At 41.2% G+C, this 16,775-nt stretch overlaps 1 protein-coding gene across 1 annotated transcript; it reads right to left on the bottom strand.

The window, feature by feature from the left end:
• Positions 1-222: 222 nt before the first annotated feature.
• On the bottom strand, positions 223-16,414 carry LOC140244574 (uncharacterized). The gene is made up of 14 exons (XM_072324198.1): positions 16,331-16,414; positions 12,403-12,491; positions 10,414-10,527; positions 9,739-9,865; positions 9,220-9,256; positions 8,496-8,608; positions 6,924-7,051; positions 6,115-6,226; positions 5,243-5,396; positions 4,623-4,868; positions 3,904-4,031; positions 2,605-3,355; positions 1,439-1,930; positions 223-728 (listed from the first exon to the last, which is right to left on the bottom strand). The coding sequence occupies exons 2-14, from the start codon at positions 12,456-12,458 to the stop codon at positions 484-486; spliced, it is 2,703 nt and encodes a 900-aa protein (XP_072180299.1). The 5' UTR covers positions 12,459-12,491; positions 16,331-16,414; the 3' UTR covers positions 223-483.
• Between the last annotated feature and the right edge of the window lie 361 nt (positions 16,415-16,775).

Genomic DNA, 16,775 nt, shown 5'->3' with positions numbered 1-16,775 from the left:
CCTGGGAGAGTGGTCTTTTTTCTACCACAGTCAAAATGTGGCGGCTTGAAACAAAACTCAAATCGAGATACTAGCAGATTTTCCGGGTCGCTATTTTTTTAGGAGGGTGGGGAGGGAGATACAGGCACTGTTTTCACTGGAAAATAAGAGTATATTGCCACTGATACGTGTGCATAGCACATCTATGTGACCCTAATCTTTAAATCCTGTTTTTTCCCCAATTCTATGAAAGTGCATCTCCTAACTTTCTCTTATTTCAATCACATTTTGAATGGATTAGGATTGTCAAATTTTAGCAAGTTATATACCATTTTAAAGCTTAGAGCTTACTCTTTGAAACTATGTAGGAAAGAGGAAATTAATTTTGGTCTCTTTTTTGTGGGTTTTGAAGTGGGCGGTCACATTTGGTCAGGATTTGGAAAGGACTTGCACAAGATGACTGTTACCATAGCAACCACATCACATCAGCTCCTCTATCCTCTCTCAGTGTAGAGCTTCCACCTCATCCTTGTAGCGCTGGTTGTCGGCAGCGAGCTCGAAATCGGAGCGCAGCTCTTCCTCGCTGAGCCTGTCCAGGGAAAGGTCATTGCAGGGAGTGCTGAGACCAGATCCCAGTCCATCGTCCTGGACTATGCCCAGGGCCAGGTCCTGGTACTCCTCGGGTAGTTGGAGCATCTTCTCCTCGTCCAGATCCTGGATGAGGCTCATACTGGAGATGCGGCCATCAGCTGTGGAGGGTGACATGATACGATGTCTCTTAACCCGACGAGGACGGACTAATTTTGCTACAATACGCATTTCCCATAGACACCTGCCTGAGTATACTCGGGACTCGTCCTCAATGGGTTAAAGCCCTTGTATAGTTTTGGCTACAAAGTATGTCGTAGAGTGCTTCGAGCACCTGTAAACCTGGCAGCTAGGCACTTTATAAAAACACTGAAACAGCTCCGCATGAATGCTACTGCAATATAAAAGTGACCTGGACAACTATATAGTTAAGTGACCTGGACAGCTATATAGTTCCATTTCACTGGCATTAAGATTCAACTGAGTGATTTGTTCAAAAAAGCACAGAATGGACTGAAAACAGCCCAAATAAATGACACATCCAATCTCAGTAAAAGATGGATGAAATCTTTCCTTTTCTTTTTTATTTTTTTTTGGGGGGGAATTAGAAAATAGCAAAATTCTGCTGATCTTGCTGATGTTTAGTAAAAACTTTTCACAGTTAGTGACATTTGTTGGTGATATGAAGTTAACAAGCTGTGTAGTACCATTGCCAGTATACAGGTAATTGGACATACCTTCATTAGGAAGAAAGAGACGTCCCTACTGAAATGTGATATGTATTACTGGATACTTTCTGGTGGGAGGGGTTCCATGTTTCTTTCAGGCACTACTAACAGGGGGAACTCATCATTAAAAGTGATCTACTTACCAGTGATTCTGCCTTCATTTGAGGCAAGCTCCCAGGTGAGTTGCTCCAGGGTCTCTTTGTCTGCCTTCTCCCGATCACCAGCCAGCCCATCGTCATCGTACGAGGTCAGGTCGTCGCCGTCGACCTCGATGCGGCTGCTGCTCCTGTCCGGTAGGGTAGAGGCGCTGGACGCAGCCGAGTGGTCGTCGGCGAGTCTCTTCTGCTGGCTGAGAACCCAGTGGATAGTGTGGTCATCATCCGATGCTCCTGCCTTCACTCTTCCAGACGACTTCCCGGACGCCTTTCGGGACGTACCCGTCCTCTCTGATTTCCCCCCAGCCGATGGTTGGATGGGCTTCTCAGCCGATGTTCGGATGGAAGAGCGCTTCCTTCCAGCCGCACCCGAAGACTTGGCATCTCTGGACTGCTTGGGTGGGGAGGGTGAGAAGACTGTCACTGGCTGGTCAGGGTGGTTGGAAAGACTGCTGTCTGGACGCCAACTAGTAGAGGGACCTATCAAAGCCAAGGGATGTATTGAGATTGCTGTCATGAATGATGCAGCAACACTTTATTGACTCACATCAATCTTAAAAATTTAATACATCGAAAGATCTGCCAAATCTTTGAAATCTGCAGAAGCCAATTATCAGCCAATTTAAAGACTCAGGTGTCATTTGAAATCCACATCCCTGCAGATTTAACCTTCTGTTTTGAAAGTGTCAGAGAAGAGTCATTAGAAAACATTAACATCAAGGTATGATTTATAACAATACACATTGAAGTCATTTTTTTTAATATATGTTGCTCCACACACCCACACCAATTTTGGTGGGTTTTTGTTTTTGTTTTTCTTGAAAGGGGATACCATATTCTTTAGCAATTTTGTTCTGTGGTGATGTTTCTATGTGGCTAGGCCATTAAAGCCCATTGCATAAAGGGACTCCAATTTACTGCGAGGTCACCTATTTTTCTCCTTGAGAACTACATAATGTATGTTTGGATTTGGTATTACTGAGAGAGAGAGAGAAAGAAAGACAAACCAAACACACAATAGAAGCAAAGTTAAATTGATTAGAGAGAAAACATGATGCTCTTTTGGGTAACATTAGATACTGTGGAAATAAGTCAAAGATAACTAACTCTAAAGCCTAAGAATGATATGTTAAAGCACAGCATTATTTCCAAACCTTTATAACTGCACTCTGGTAGTTCGTTGGTGGGAGTTCTGCTGTCCTTCAACCGATCTGATGCCTTCTTTTCCTGTCCCATCTCTACCTTCTCACCTGCTTCCCCTCCGAGGATGCCACCAGTAAAAAATGCACCAAGCCCTTCTCCATAACCCTCGTGTTGCTTGGTAACCTGCATCCTGCTAATCTCCTGCAGGCTCCTAGAGGGAAGGGTGGTGAGACCGGTGGAAGGGGGTCTCTCTGGCTCCACCGCCCTTCCCCTGGCACTCTCTTTTCCACTCCTCTGCCCCGCCCTGTCCGGTTTCCGTGACGACTCCTTGCCTGACCTGCTTGAGCTGCCTTTTGCATCTGCGATCTGCTTACCACAGTTCTCGTTCCGCGATGACGCACGACTGCTCCCGTTTCTCACTGTTGACGAGGGTTTTTTCTCCTCTACCTTGCTTCGCTGTGATGAAGGTCGATTCTCATTCTTCCCTCCGGATTTTTTCTGATTTGGTCCCTGAGATGGTGGTCGGTTCGTTGTGGCTTTTATTTTCTTGTCTTTCGCAGATTCTGTTGGCCTTGAGCCTACTTTGCCGGCAGTTGTCATCTCAGGGGATGGTTTGGGAGAGTCGTCATGCTCTGCTATTACAACATCAGATTGTTTGGAATTGACGATGGTGGTGCGAGGTGAGGGGGTGCTTGTTGTTCCGTCCCACTCCTGTACACTGTACACTGACTGGACATCTATATCTTTTTCATTCAGGGCATCCTGGAAAAGTAACAGTAGGTGGACAGTGAAATCCTGCATCATCTACCAGCCATATTCACTGGAAGCTACTATGATTAAACAGAGTCTGGCATTGTCATGAATATATAACCTTATTGGAGGAGTTAGCTGCATGACATTTTCTACACATTCTTAACTTCATAATTCTTTACATACTGTAATCGTGGACACTTTCATGCATTTAATGTGATCAGGAACTAGCGTGAAACTGAAAGCACTCAAATATTTTTGCTTGTTATATGTACCACTCTGTGACGTCTCAATTCTGTGGAACTAAAAACACATAAAATTCATCTGACTCGACAGAGCGCAAAAAATTACTCATGTGAAAATATCCACTTTCACAGTATTATATAAAGACATTCTACAAATCCATTCTACAAATCCTGCAGATAAATCACTTACTGCACATCCTAGGCTTTGCTGTTTGGGAGGTGCTCTTGAATTCCAGAAATGGATGCATATTCAGCCATTTACTAGTAAGAATCATCCAATCCTGTTATGATGAGTTTCATACACTGCCCTCTTACCTCTTCTGTGATTTCCATGATGGTGACGCTGCTCTTGGGACGTTCCATCTCAGCAGAAGGGGTCCGTCTGTTACCACCAAACATGTCAGCATAGCGTTGGTGCTCCTCTGCCATCTCCAGCTCCTCCTCTGCAGAAATGGATGATTCCAATCAATGAATTAAGGATGAGCACTGCCTGACATCTCTGGATACAATAGGATCACAATCAGGACTTCACTTGCAAAGCATCATGAGGCTGCCTGTCACAGAGAGTCTAACTCACTGCTGCTCAAACAACTAATCATTCATTGGTCTTATTTTTCCACCTTGAGGCCTACTGTGTGCCAGGATCTTGTGAATATGAGAAGGATGACTCAGAGAAAGGGGAGATGAAATTTAGGGGCCTTGCTGAATCACACTTTGTCTTGATTGAACAGCTTCAGTAACATCATACAAGCACAGAGAGTGACTTACAGGCAGTGAAATTGTCATTTCTAATTCAGAGTCTCTTATATTTTAAGACGTCTCTTTACTACCAGTCAAGTATGACAAGTGTTACTGAGGTAAAACACAACCCTGTGTAGTCTGGACATTAAGCTCTAAAGAGTGGGTTTTCCCCTGTTGGCCAGATCAGGAATGGAAGACTGTTTCTCTACACAGAAGTAAGATGTATCTGGTTGTTGTGCCCTAAAATCTGGTTCACTCCAGGATTCACAGGAATCTGAACCTAGCACACTAACCTGAGGGGTTGTAGTGTCCGTTGGTCAACTCAGTATCTCCCGTCCGGGACTCAGCCCCCCTGGTCAGGTAGTGGTCAGCCAGTTGGCTGGGGGTAGGGCTCAGCGCTGAGGGTAGCTCGGTGCGCCGGTGCTTCTTCAGCAGAAGACGATCCGCATAGCTCAGCGCTTCGTTGTCATGGAAGTTGATCTCTACTGGCCGCTTGTCCGAGTTGTCCACTGCAGATGTTCCGCTACCCATGTCATGGACTGTGTCATCAGGTACAAAGATGAGAGTTAGGCATATGTAACAATAATGAAACACAGCAAAACGAGAAAGGAGAGGGGGGTGCGAACAGATGAGCAAATGAGCTCACCAAATATCAAATATTTGGTAAGTAAAGTGAAAACAGTAAATACAATTGTCTCTCTGTCTTTAGAACTTTACTTTTATTGAGGTGGTTTTACAAGTTTCATTCTCATGAATTTTCTCATACCAGTAAATTCTTCTAGAAAAAAAACTTGATAATATGAGTTCTTTTCATCCATAGCATATGACTTGATATCCAAAACTATGTGTGATCATCTTAATAAACATTTGATAAAGGTGCTGGGTACAGAGCGATAACCAAAGGGGCACTCACCACTTTTCTTTCCATCCTGACCATTCTGAATTTGCTGACCCCCTTTCTTAGCCTGCCTCCATTCTGCGAGAGCTGCAGCAAAAGAGGCAGCACTCTCCTCCTCGTTGTACTCGCCATCAAAGAGACTCTTACCCCCCGGGCCCGGCGATGGATTCTTGTGTGTAAGCAACAGAGATGAATGTAAAATTAATAGAAGTGTTCTCAACAAAGTAAAAAAGGCATGGGTTTATGTTTTGAGGGACAAAATATTGTGGGCAGTGACTTGTATCAGTCAGGAGTATGTCTGCCCCCAGATCCAAAGGACCTGGGTTCGATTCTCAAGTCTAACTGAGCAATGTTGTGTGTAGTCATACCATCCCCTCTAGTAAGAGGCAAAACACTATGTCTCTCACATAAGTGATAAAATGGAGGTCTAGTGTGCATGAGAGAGAGTCATAACTTTTTCATGCAACAGATCCTGCTTCATTCATCCATCACAAAAGAGCAGGGTGCCCAACATGGTGAAGTGGTCTTGCCTTACATCAAACAGTAACCCACAGGAGACCAGCTAGTGCAGCTGAATATGGGCTATCCAGCTATTTTCTCTGATGGAAAACTTAAACAAACAAAATTCATTAAGATTCGATATTATATCATCTCCCCATTATCCACTATCAACTGTCCACAATTAAAACTCCAAAGTTTTAAAAAAAGAAAGCTGAATGTCATCATTTTGTAGATTATCTAATTGTTGTTAAATTCTTAACATTGTCATTTGATATTTTGACATGAGTATTCTACCTCACAGTCCATCCTACGACCACTTCTTATGTGCGGGCATGTTAAAATCATGGAAACTGAACATGAAGCATCTCTGTAGAGAATTGACTTACTGCTGGTGGCGCTGTTTGAGGAATGATGACTTTGGTCTCACTGCTCAAGGAATGGCTGTCTGCACTGGATGAAATCTTTGTGACACTGGGCTTGCTGTTACTTGCAGCAATGCTGTTCAGTGATAACAAGGCAGAAATATAACGGGAATCGCTCAACAGTTCACTTCAAGATACGCATGTTTGATTTGCTGTAAACAAGTCAGGTTGACAAACTTAAAAACTCCTATCAATTTCTAATATTCTAGATGAATCAAAGGCTATACAGACATGCACAAACAGTCTCTTGGTATACAGTGTATGTAAACTTATGTACATAAAGGAGAGAGAAAAACAAATAGTGCATACTGTATGTCGGTCCTGCTTTCTAGAACATATTTGCAGAAAATCACTGTGCCTGTAAAATTATGTATTTGTATTACTATCCTAGATTAGCGGGACACCATATGCGGCACCCCAAACTATCTGCTCATTCCCTAACATTCTGGGAGCCCACACAGGGAACTGCAAAAAGAAGGAAGAGCAAGGTCAATTACTGTATACGCCATATATTTTGCAAGGTTTTTATTTTCACAAATTTTGTGAGTCGGGTGCTTTTCGCAAATTTGACAACATGTGAATATATCAACTTTCACACCACTATGAATGTGACACACACGCATACAGTTCTCCGTTCATTACTGTACTCCATGTTCAAAAATTTAACGACTCGCGAAGGCCTGTCACATTTTCAAGAGTTTACAATGCTTCACTGCAGAAAGCGTACGGCCGTTCAATTAGAAAGAATTGATATGGAAGCATGAAAATCTCACCTGTTATGTGGAGAAGTTTTTTCTTTGTCAGGTTGGTACGGGATAGAGCGATGCTGACGGAGCGCCCCCTTGAGGTGAAATTTGGCAAAGCAGCCAGCGCAGTAGTTTTCACCACATTCCATGCAAGTCTAAAGAGGGGAAAGACAGCACAGAAAAACAACATGTCAGCATTTCAGAGTACACATGGCATCTAAACCTTTACAGTTTTACAGCCTGAATAGTCAAACTGCCTTGTGCTATGGCTAATTTCAAGCTAAGGTGATGCTTGAGGAAATGCATTCAAATTGTCAATTTAGCAAAATGGGGCATTCAGTGGTGAAAAGAGTCCATGATATCAGTCCCTTGTTGCTTCTGGTACTGGTATCAAAAGAAATGTCATAGTAGCAGCTGCCACTTGTTTCTAGTTGGTATCAAAACACTCTTGTCTCAAATCATGTGGCAACAATGAATATCTAAATTCAATTATCTTTGTACAAAAAATGGCCATACAACCCTTCAATTGCTATGGATCAAACAGAAACTGGAGAATATTCAGGATGAATTTTTTATTTTCATTTCTAATACAGAAGATGGTCGATCTTAAATTTCATCAATTCTTTTCTATTTTCTCTGCCATCCTATCTGAACTTTTGTAGAAAATGACAGTTTTGGGCTCATTAAAGCACCTTCCATTTCACTGCAAAGTGGCTCCTGGCCAACCAATTCTTGTTTGCTCTCATTCTACAGTCATGTGATCACCAGTTTTACCAATCAATGAAATACAAATCATCACTAATGGATCTTGTTGGTGTAATACATTCTTGATTAGAGAATGGCAGTTAATGGGTTAAACACTTCCACTGAATGTGAAAGAATCCCCCTCCCCCTTCCATCCCGTACTCTGGTTAACTGAGACAAACCCTTGGACAAACCTACTCTCATTGACTCCCTACAATGAAGCAGCAGACTCACTGTCCCACCATGGAAGGCATCATATACTGTAAAAGTGGATATTTTTGCATTATTTTTCACATTCAGCTGGGTAAGATGAATTTTGTGTGTTTTCAATTACGCGGAATCAGGACATCAATTACTGGAACTTGGCATCCATAAATATATGAGTGCTGTTATCTTATTGCTAACTTCTGGTTGTATGGAAAGCGCAAAAATTTCCACTTTTACAGTAGATGTTAAAGGGACAGAATAGTCTTGGTGGAGATGAAGATGGAGCTTTTAACTTTTTGCGAGATACTAAGAAACCACCTATGAAATGTTACAGAGCATATCATTCTAAGAGGAATTCAGAGTTTTTTTGATCAAAATCGGGTTTGAAGTGGCTGATATATCCAAAAACAAAGTGATCTTAATAAAAGGTGGGTCCCACCTTTTCTTGGTATTGCTTTGTTTTGGATATCTCAGCCATTCAAAAATCAATTTTCATCAAATAAACATTGAACTCTTCTTCGAATTACATGCTCTTTCATATTTCATAAGAAGTTTCTCATTATCTCACCAACAAAAGTCAGAAACCTGAAGCCAGGTCTCAACCAAAATTATACTATCCCTTTCACTGTCGTTTCAATGAGAACTCACCAAAGCCACGGCTCGCTCCTCACACTGACCACACGCTGGCCCAGAGAAGGATTTCCTCACTGACGTCATCGGCTCTCCAGCTGGGTACTTCTTGGGGGCACGATTTGGCACCTCTGTTTCAGTCAATGTTATTTGGTGCAAGGGAGCAACAATCTTAGTGTCCACTTTTCTTTACAAATTCACAACTGTGCTACAACATCAATACAATTCTTTACTTGACTTGAACATTTCCATTTGCAAGTGCACTATGCATTAATCATACAATGGATTTTTTTTTCTCCTTTTATTTTTCATGAACTTTGGACTAACTTTAAGGATAGATCAGATCTGAGCATGAGTACCACATGTTTCCCTCAAACCTATCATACATCATAATTCAAAGCTGCAAACATTGAAAATTCAGAAGTAGAAGTGATGGCAAAGCCGTAGAATTTGTGGTTTGGATACTGTTATTGTGTGATTGATTGTGTAAGTAGCAGGTATGAATTTATGGGAGAAAAATCTGTTATCTTGAATGATTCAAGAATTTCATCGGACAGAATATATGTGACCAAATCAGAGAAGTTTTAAGTGCACCATCTCAGAAAGTTCAGTTTTGAAGGTCTCTGACTTCAAACGAGAAGTTTAACTCTGAAATGGTCTTGTCACCAACGAGAGTCCACTATGTCAGAGCCAGTGTAAGAAAAAGAAAATAAAAATGAGAAATGACAAACACAGAACTCACCTATTGGTGTATCCTTGAGAACTTTGATCTTTCGGACCTATGAACAGACAACATAAAAACCAAAAAGAGACTTGATTTAACATTTTTCAATCTGCAATAAAGTTGATGTGTTCAAAAAAATGCAAAGCTATTGCATCATTATCAAAAGACAGAGACATCAGTGACATAAAGTGAGAACAAATTTTATGTGACAAAAAGTGAGTATCAAGTCATTCCTAGTATTGACACATGCTAAATTGAAATTGACACATTTCAGTAAAAATAGAAATGAAAAAGAGGAGCCTATTCCTACTGTTTATGGTTTTAACTCTTCAAAACTGGTAAAGTACGCTGGTTAAATGCCAGCTTTATAATGAACATTGGTAAGTCATCGTTGTTGGAGCAAGCTTTTGGACAGTGGTCCTGGAAGAACTTTGAATCTGGTGGTAGTAGTTCAACCTAAATTTTTAGACTGAATAAATGAAGGCTGAGAGTAATATTTGCCCTGTAGGATTTGGCTCCACATGAGAGAAAGCATACCTTCTGTTCCCCAGGCTTTGCAGGTTTGGTAGGACTCTTCTTTTTCACGAGTTCATTGCCATGTGTTGTCAAGGCGCCAGGTTTCCCCGACGACCAGATTCCACCAGATCCAGCACTACCCTGTCTCCTGCGAGTCATGAAAACAAAGCACATTTACTGATGAATGAATATTGACTTACGAACAGTACACTGCTGTTGCTAGCTGTAGGAACTCTGCATGAAGAATGCAGGCACATCTTGAATCAATGTGAATTCAATGAATGCTGACTGCAGAGACTCCAACTCTCCCGTTTTCGACGGGAGATCTCCCGCCGAAAACCCATTTTTGCAAAATCTCCCGTTCTCCCGTTTGAGATTCAATTTCTCCCGCCCTGGCTCAATATCTCCCGTTGGAAAGGATTTCTTACTTAAATTGCTATTGTATGTTGCAAAAATAAGCCTTAGATAGCACCAGAGAGCATCTATAACCCTAGGAACTTCGCCCTTCACACACATAAACTTGGGTCTCCTGTTTGCTAGGGGTTTCAGGCGGGAGAATCTCCAGATCAGAAGGTGCTTGGGGTTGGAGTCTCTGTGACTGACTGATTACACTCTTGTCATTGTCATCTTTAAACCAAAGTTGCACCATTGGATGGGATTACTCCTCAGTTGGTTGTCATGGATACCACTACTCACTCTCTCTCCTGTTTCTCCCGATTCATGGCCAACTTGAGCTCCCTCAGTCTCTCCTCCATCCTGCGACTATCAATCTCCAGCTGCCGGGTCACCTTCTTGGAGGTGTTCAGTCCCCTGCAACAATGATTAGATTGATTACCATGCTTGACATACATTACATTCTCATTTCAAGACATAAATATAATGTAAACAGACAACACAGTATGCAGTGTTTTAAATTTTTTTAATATTGATTACGCCTTACGTTTTTTTAATATCTTCTCTACATCAATACAATCCATGTTGTTGGCTTAAAAAAAAAAAAAAAAATTGGGGGGGGGGGGAGTATTTGAGGTTTAATGACTGTCTTTACTTTGACATCATCTTTCAAAATACTATGAAAAACAAACTTTGTCAATCCGAATATTAGAGTGAATAAGAACATTTTCATGCCTTTCTTTAATACCAAATTTTGCATCATATTTGCAAAACTTTCCCAAATCTTAAAATTTATATAGAATACATACACTACACTACTCAAATCACAATACCACTATGTTATCACAGCATGAAAATCTAATTTTGAAACTAAAGTATTATTATGGGAATTTCATCTCATTGTACATGGCATTTCCAAACACCTCTGAACTGCACTAAATATAAGTTTTTACCACTGGACCTAATCCTCAGGACCAAATTCTATGTCATAAGAATCTAAATGTATGGCGCTGTAACGGTACCCATTTATTCTTTCTTTATATTTTGTTTTATGAAATGTTTTTTTGTTGTTGTTGTTCAGTCAGTCCGCAGCACCCGATAATTCGCTCGTATTTATTCAACTCGTATGCAAGCCCGCTTTAGGCTTGCATACGTAATGAGCTGCGTAAGGGGATTTTGTCCTTGGGCTTTCTGCAACAAAAATACACCTTATGTTCACAAATTTGGTATCAAATTCAAGGAAAATATGTAAACTATCGTCACATGTTACTCAAATTATTGTAAATGAAAAATATCATAGCGTAATTTGAGCTTGAAAAATGATGAAAAAAAGTAATTCGTGCAGTACACTTTCAAGACGTCAAAAAAATACCAAATTCACCTTGCGTCTCAATGAAAATGCTTTATTTGGTAGTCCATCTCCTAATCTTTGTATCCATGTAAATATCTTGACAATTTGTTGCTTAATCCGGTCAGGAACCAGTAAAATATACATCAATGTCAGTGCTGATCAGCTTGAAACCGTGCAATCTCAAGAGTAAGCTCTCTCATTGGACAGCGCCTGCACTCAGCGCTTGCATTACGTCATTACGCTGCTACATAACGGTTTCATGCCACTTGCGGTTTCTTGGCACGCGTGTAGTTCAAGCGCTGAATGCACGCACTGTCCAATGAGACAGCTCTTTCGCGCCACTGTACACTTTGTGCGGAGCATACTTTCGGCTTAGGAGTGAATTTTACAGACATTTCAAAACGGAAAAACTAGTATAAATCATGCTTGCGTCTCCTTGACTCCAATATATGATGAGCATCTAAGTTTCCTCTCTACGAAGAAGCCAAAATCAGAAACAACAGTTTCTTAATCCGGTCAGGAACCAAAAAAGAACTTTAGACGACAAAATCTTCCATGAAAAGCAGGTAAAATTTATGCAAATTCAACTGATTATATAGTCATGATCACATCCGATGTTATGGGCAAATTTAGTATCAAAATAAAGATCAAAGTCTGGAAAACAATTTACCGTGACTTGTAGCCATGACGAATGTATGTACAAGTCGCTACACTGTGAAAACCATAGCCCTATCAAAGTCTCGCAAAATCTCGCACGACGAGACACCTTTCGAACACAAAGATCGTCAACGAGAGTGCTGAATAAATCTTGCCGGATCGGCTCATTAGCATACGTGCTGCGGACTGACTGTTGTTGTTGTACCATCTGTCACAGGACTTAGGTTATGGTTTTTGGTAATAATATGTCTACTGTCATAATATGAACACAAACTTGTACTTACCTTAGCTTCATCGATACTGGCTCTTTGGTTGACGTGTGGAATGGTTTGGAAGCCATTGTGCCTTGGTGCAGAGAATCCCTCCTACCAGACTGTTTTGACAAAGCATGCGAGAAAAAACTATAAAGAGAGTTAGGGCAAATATACAGGCTATTGGTCACTGCAAGAAATGCTACTGATGCTTTCGTCCCTGATATGGTATCACATAACAATTTAAGCAGCAAATACTTACATTTAATACGTGTATACTACAAGTTATGTTCTTACATACACAACGTCAACTATGTGCCCTAAATACCGCATTTTCTGGCGATAAGGCTGCAACGTTGGATAAGCCGCATCCTGACTTCAGTGAGAAAAATGGAATAAAAAAAATTTGAGGGATTTTATTCTGATGAAAACATCACTACATTTCAACATCATTTTTTATAAGAAACTTTGTTATTTCTACATATGTTTCCATCCAAGTGTTTCCAAAATGATTTATGTTTGTCTTATCTCAATTTTTCTTGTGATGCAACTGCATGTCAGGATTTTGAATGATATTTCTCTGTGTAAAGGGTTTGAAATTAATAGTTGTAACACAGAGCAGCACCAGGCAGTAGATTTCTACCCAAAATACATAGACCTCTAGAGGGTCTACACTCATTTTTCATGAGCACCCCCCTGGCTTAGAATCACCTCCCACCAACAGTAATCAACAGCCTATCTCCAGAAGTCTTAAGAATACCACACTCTCACCATACAGATCAAAGAAAACACACAAAAACAAATGCAATTGTCAACAGCCGAATCACAGTCCACAGATCGTATCGGCAAGTGGATTGATATTTTGGATGGTTGCTATCGACAAGTGCCATACATGTAATTATGCTCCTTTTAGAGCGATTTCAGGAACGGCGCAGTGTTTTCAAAAGTGTGGGGGCCCACTTCCGGGTTTCATGAGCTAACAAAGTGATGACACCTTATGTATTCCTTTGTATGGTGCACAAAAAGTGTGGGGGCCCGAGCCCCCACGGCCCCCACGGCTGCGCCGGCCCTGATTTGCGCTATCCACTCGGACCCTTTCGCTCGCCACTATAGAGCATGCAGCAAAAGGGCCTTGTTCAAAGGCTAAAATCATCGCGACTCTCCGAATGCGTATTCATATCGCCAATGCACAAAGTGCCACGCTAAGGTTGCATCGAAAGCCAAACAATGACCGGGAGGTATGGAGATGAACTCGTAGAAAAACATTTTTTCAAGACTACATGGGATCAATGTGGAAATTTACAAGTGAACGTATCGTATTCATAAGAAACATATTATAAAAGTAGGCCTTTTGCTGGTAAAATACGAAACTTATAGTTACAAGGCAATAAACAACCAAATTGCAGTACCCATAAAGCCATACCACACTACATCAAACAGAGACAAAGAACAACACGAAGCAGTCAACATCAACATTTTATGAGAACCGGCTCTACCTTGGATGCCTACAAATACAGTTTTTTCCCCAAGGACAATCAGAGACTGGGATAGGATTCCTCAACACATCATTGAACTGCCCTCTGTTGAGCAGTTCAAGAGAGCCATAAGCCAACTACAACAATGTAAGCATGGCAGAGATTTGTTTTTACTGTACTTAATTGCACAATGAGCAACTGGATATACATTTGAAAGAGCACAAAGCACAAAATGGCATCCACTGTCTGAAGCACCACACCACAAACCCTCATCCAGTTGCTGAACAGGCTTTGATGAGAAGCACCGTAGAAGTAGAAGTACATGTATAAGTTGCGTGAAAATTTGTGTTTCTTTTTCAACAGAGAGATAGCACTCTTTTGACTCTGCTGGGCGCTCCCAAAGTATTATCATAAACTGTGTACAAGGAGCACCCTGGGGTTTAACTATACACAGCCCAGTCGCCGCTGTACATACGTAGCGCGACAGGGCTGTACCAACGAAGCTCCAAACACGAAGAGGGTCCAACGATCGCATGCGATCGGATTGAATTTTGATACTTTAGATCATTTTTTTGTCACTTCAAACTCATCTGACGAACAAAATGATAATGAGACTTCATATCTATGCTATGAATATTGAAATTTAGATTTAATAACTTACCTAAAATGATGGTTATATGCAGCATGTGTGAACGGTTCACGAACGGTACATCGTCTTTCACGCCAGGCCATTTCCAATATCCGGGAGGTCACATGATCTGAATGCCCTTTCAAAAGGTCGCGCTGTCGACCGTGCTGCTACACCAACACTCAAGCAGCGCATTGCACGCACGCAAAAGATTTCCGCAGAGATCAAGGCGCCATTTTGAATTCTGCAACGATGAACCCTGACGGTGTTAGGGAATCCGCCAGAAAGTATCATTTTTTGGTTCCACGGACTTATCACGAGGGCTCTCAATGGACTTACGAACCTTCTGTAATACAAGCATGCACTTAAGGTGAGTAACGTTTGGTAACGTGTACATTGTTTATAAAGAACGTATGAATTTTCATAAGTTTTGTAGTTGTGTTGTGGTTCCCCACTTTGTAGGTGACCGCTCGTTGGTCAGACGCTGTATTCGCATAGCGTATTAACAGCGTCTGGTCGGGCTACCTGGGGTTAGACTTTGGCCTTATACAATTAGAATTACATTGTTTTAAAGTCTGGGACACTGGGACTGGCTGGGTTTCCAATTTATTATTATTTTTTTTTTTGGGGGGGGGGGTGGTAGCTGTGTAAGTTACCGTTAGTGCACCAGTTTTCGACAGGACCCATATTTCGACACCCAGCAGATAATTCTTATTAAATTTTACACTCAATACAAACGTCTGACTTCAACAATCAACCAAGTTATCAATCACATTTCTAGTCTTATATAAACACCGTTTGTCACTTGTCATCATTATCCACGGTAGAATATTTAGGAGAAAAACAACACAGTGTCAGCAGAAATGTTGATGTCAGCCACGTTTAGGGGTTCAAAACAATATGACGCATTTTGTATCGCCATAAAATGAAATTCACTCATGCCGGTTATCTTACTTTAGTATCAGTTTGTTTGCCAAATCCTGATGTTTGATTTCATAATCGTCTTTAGTAATTTCATGGCTGAATTCGTGATAAATGAGCAAACTTGTAGAAAGAGTTGGCTTTGAGAATGTGGCACCAGATTTCGACATTCCCATATTAAGACACGTTATAGAGGAAACAACAAGTTCTTGCGCTGGTATGATTGCTGGTTTGCGTCCACAATGCAGTGTACGTGTACTGTACGCGCCATGTGATTTATGTGTGATGCGCGCTGTGATTGTGTTGAAAAATGATGCTGGGTGTCGAAATCTGATGCCAGCGATGGCGTGACGGAAATCACTTAAGAATTGAACACGAGTGCATTAAAATGGGAATTCGTTCAAGGCATATTATTATTGGCCTTTGTAGCTCAACTTCATATCGAAATTCCTAGGTAAAATGGTGTAGTATTGATGGTAAACAAGGAAATGTGCTGAAGTGTCGAAAACCGGTAGGCCTACCCTAACTGTACATCTAACGTTAGGTTGTGTGTGCATCTGCGCATGCAGGTTGTGCGACTTATTTGCCAAATTCAAATCGAGTATGAAACTCCCAATTGAAGGCTCACTTTTTGTTCGTCTTGTAAATTTCATGCAAATGGTCAAATGCAGAGTGAGGTGATTAGTTGTCTGAGCTGAGCGCATCCCTCCGAGCTCCGTCGTGGCTGGGAGTGGCGCGGAATCGCGTTGTTCACAGGCACATTATTTACACGACATAAATGAAGACATGTGGGACTGGGCATGACACCCTTCCATTGATTTGTTCGTAATGATCGCAGACAGAACCAGTCGCATTAAGATGCCTCTCTAGTATCTAAATCTGCTCTGGTGCACATCCGTGCATAAAATATGTTATCTTCACAGTAAACCATACTTACAAAACAGAAGTCTGTTGTTGGTTAATGTTGCTTTCCACCACGGGAATTCTACTGCATTTCTTCCCAGCTGCACATCGTTTACATTGACAACGGAAGCGCCATTGGAATTCAAAATGGCGAGACTATCGTAGTCTCCGCAGCAGAATATGCGCAGTCGCCGAAATGATCAGCGGCGTCTCTCACATCTCTTGGTTGCTGTATCCACCCCTTCTACTTCGTTAATAAAATGTGGTATTTATAGACGGACCTAGCTAAATCAATGAGCATTGTAGTAAGATAGATACATTTAAAAAAATCAATGAAAATAAAACAAAGAATGAAGTCAGCATGACACAGCACCATGACGTAATTTGATACTGAAAAAAAACTTGTAACTTGTATAGGCCTACAATACTTGTAATTAATTTTCCCTACATTTACAGTACATGTCGTATCCTGCACTATT

The sequence above is a fragment of the Diadema setosum genome, chromosome 21 (assembly GCF_964275005.1).
Source record: "Diadema setosum chromosome 21, eeDiaSeto1, whole genome shotgun sequence".
Taxonomy (NCBI): domain Eukaryota; kingdom Metazoa; phylum Echinodermata; class Echinoidea; order Diadematoida; family Diadematidae; genus Diadema; species Diadema setosum.
Note: the sequence above shows the minus strand (reverse complement) of the source record. Positions and strands in the feature narration are given on the sequence as shown.

What these genes read in the sequence shown, in the direction of transcription:
- LOC140244574 (XM_072324198.1), bottom strand. Translation starts at nt 12,458, where the DNA reads ATGGCTTCCAAACCATTCCACACGTCAACCAAAGAGCCAGTATCGATG. An exon ending in TCAGGATGGAAAGAAAAGTG is followed by an intron (nt 4,869 to 5,242) that starts GTGAGTGCCCCT and finishes CTGATGACACAG; the next exon opens with TCCATGACATGGGTAGCGGA. An exon ending in ACCAGAGTGCAGTTATAAAG is followed by an intron (nt 1,931 to 2,604) that starts GTTTGGAAATAA and finishes TGGCTTTGATAG; the next exon opens with GTCCCTCTACTAGTTGGCGT.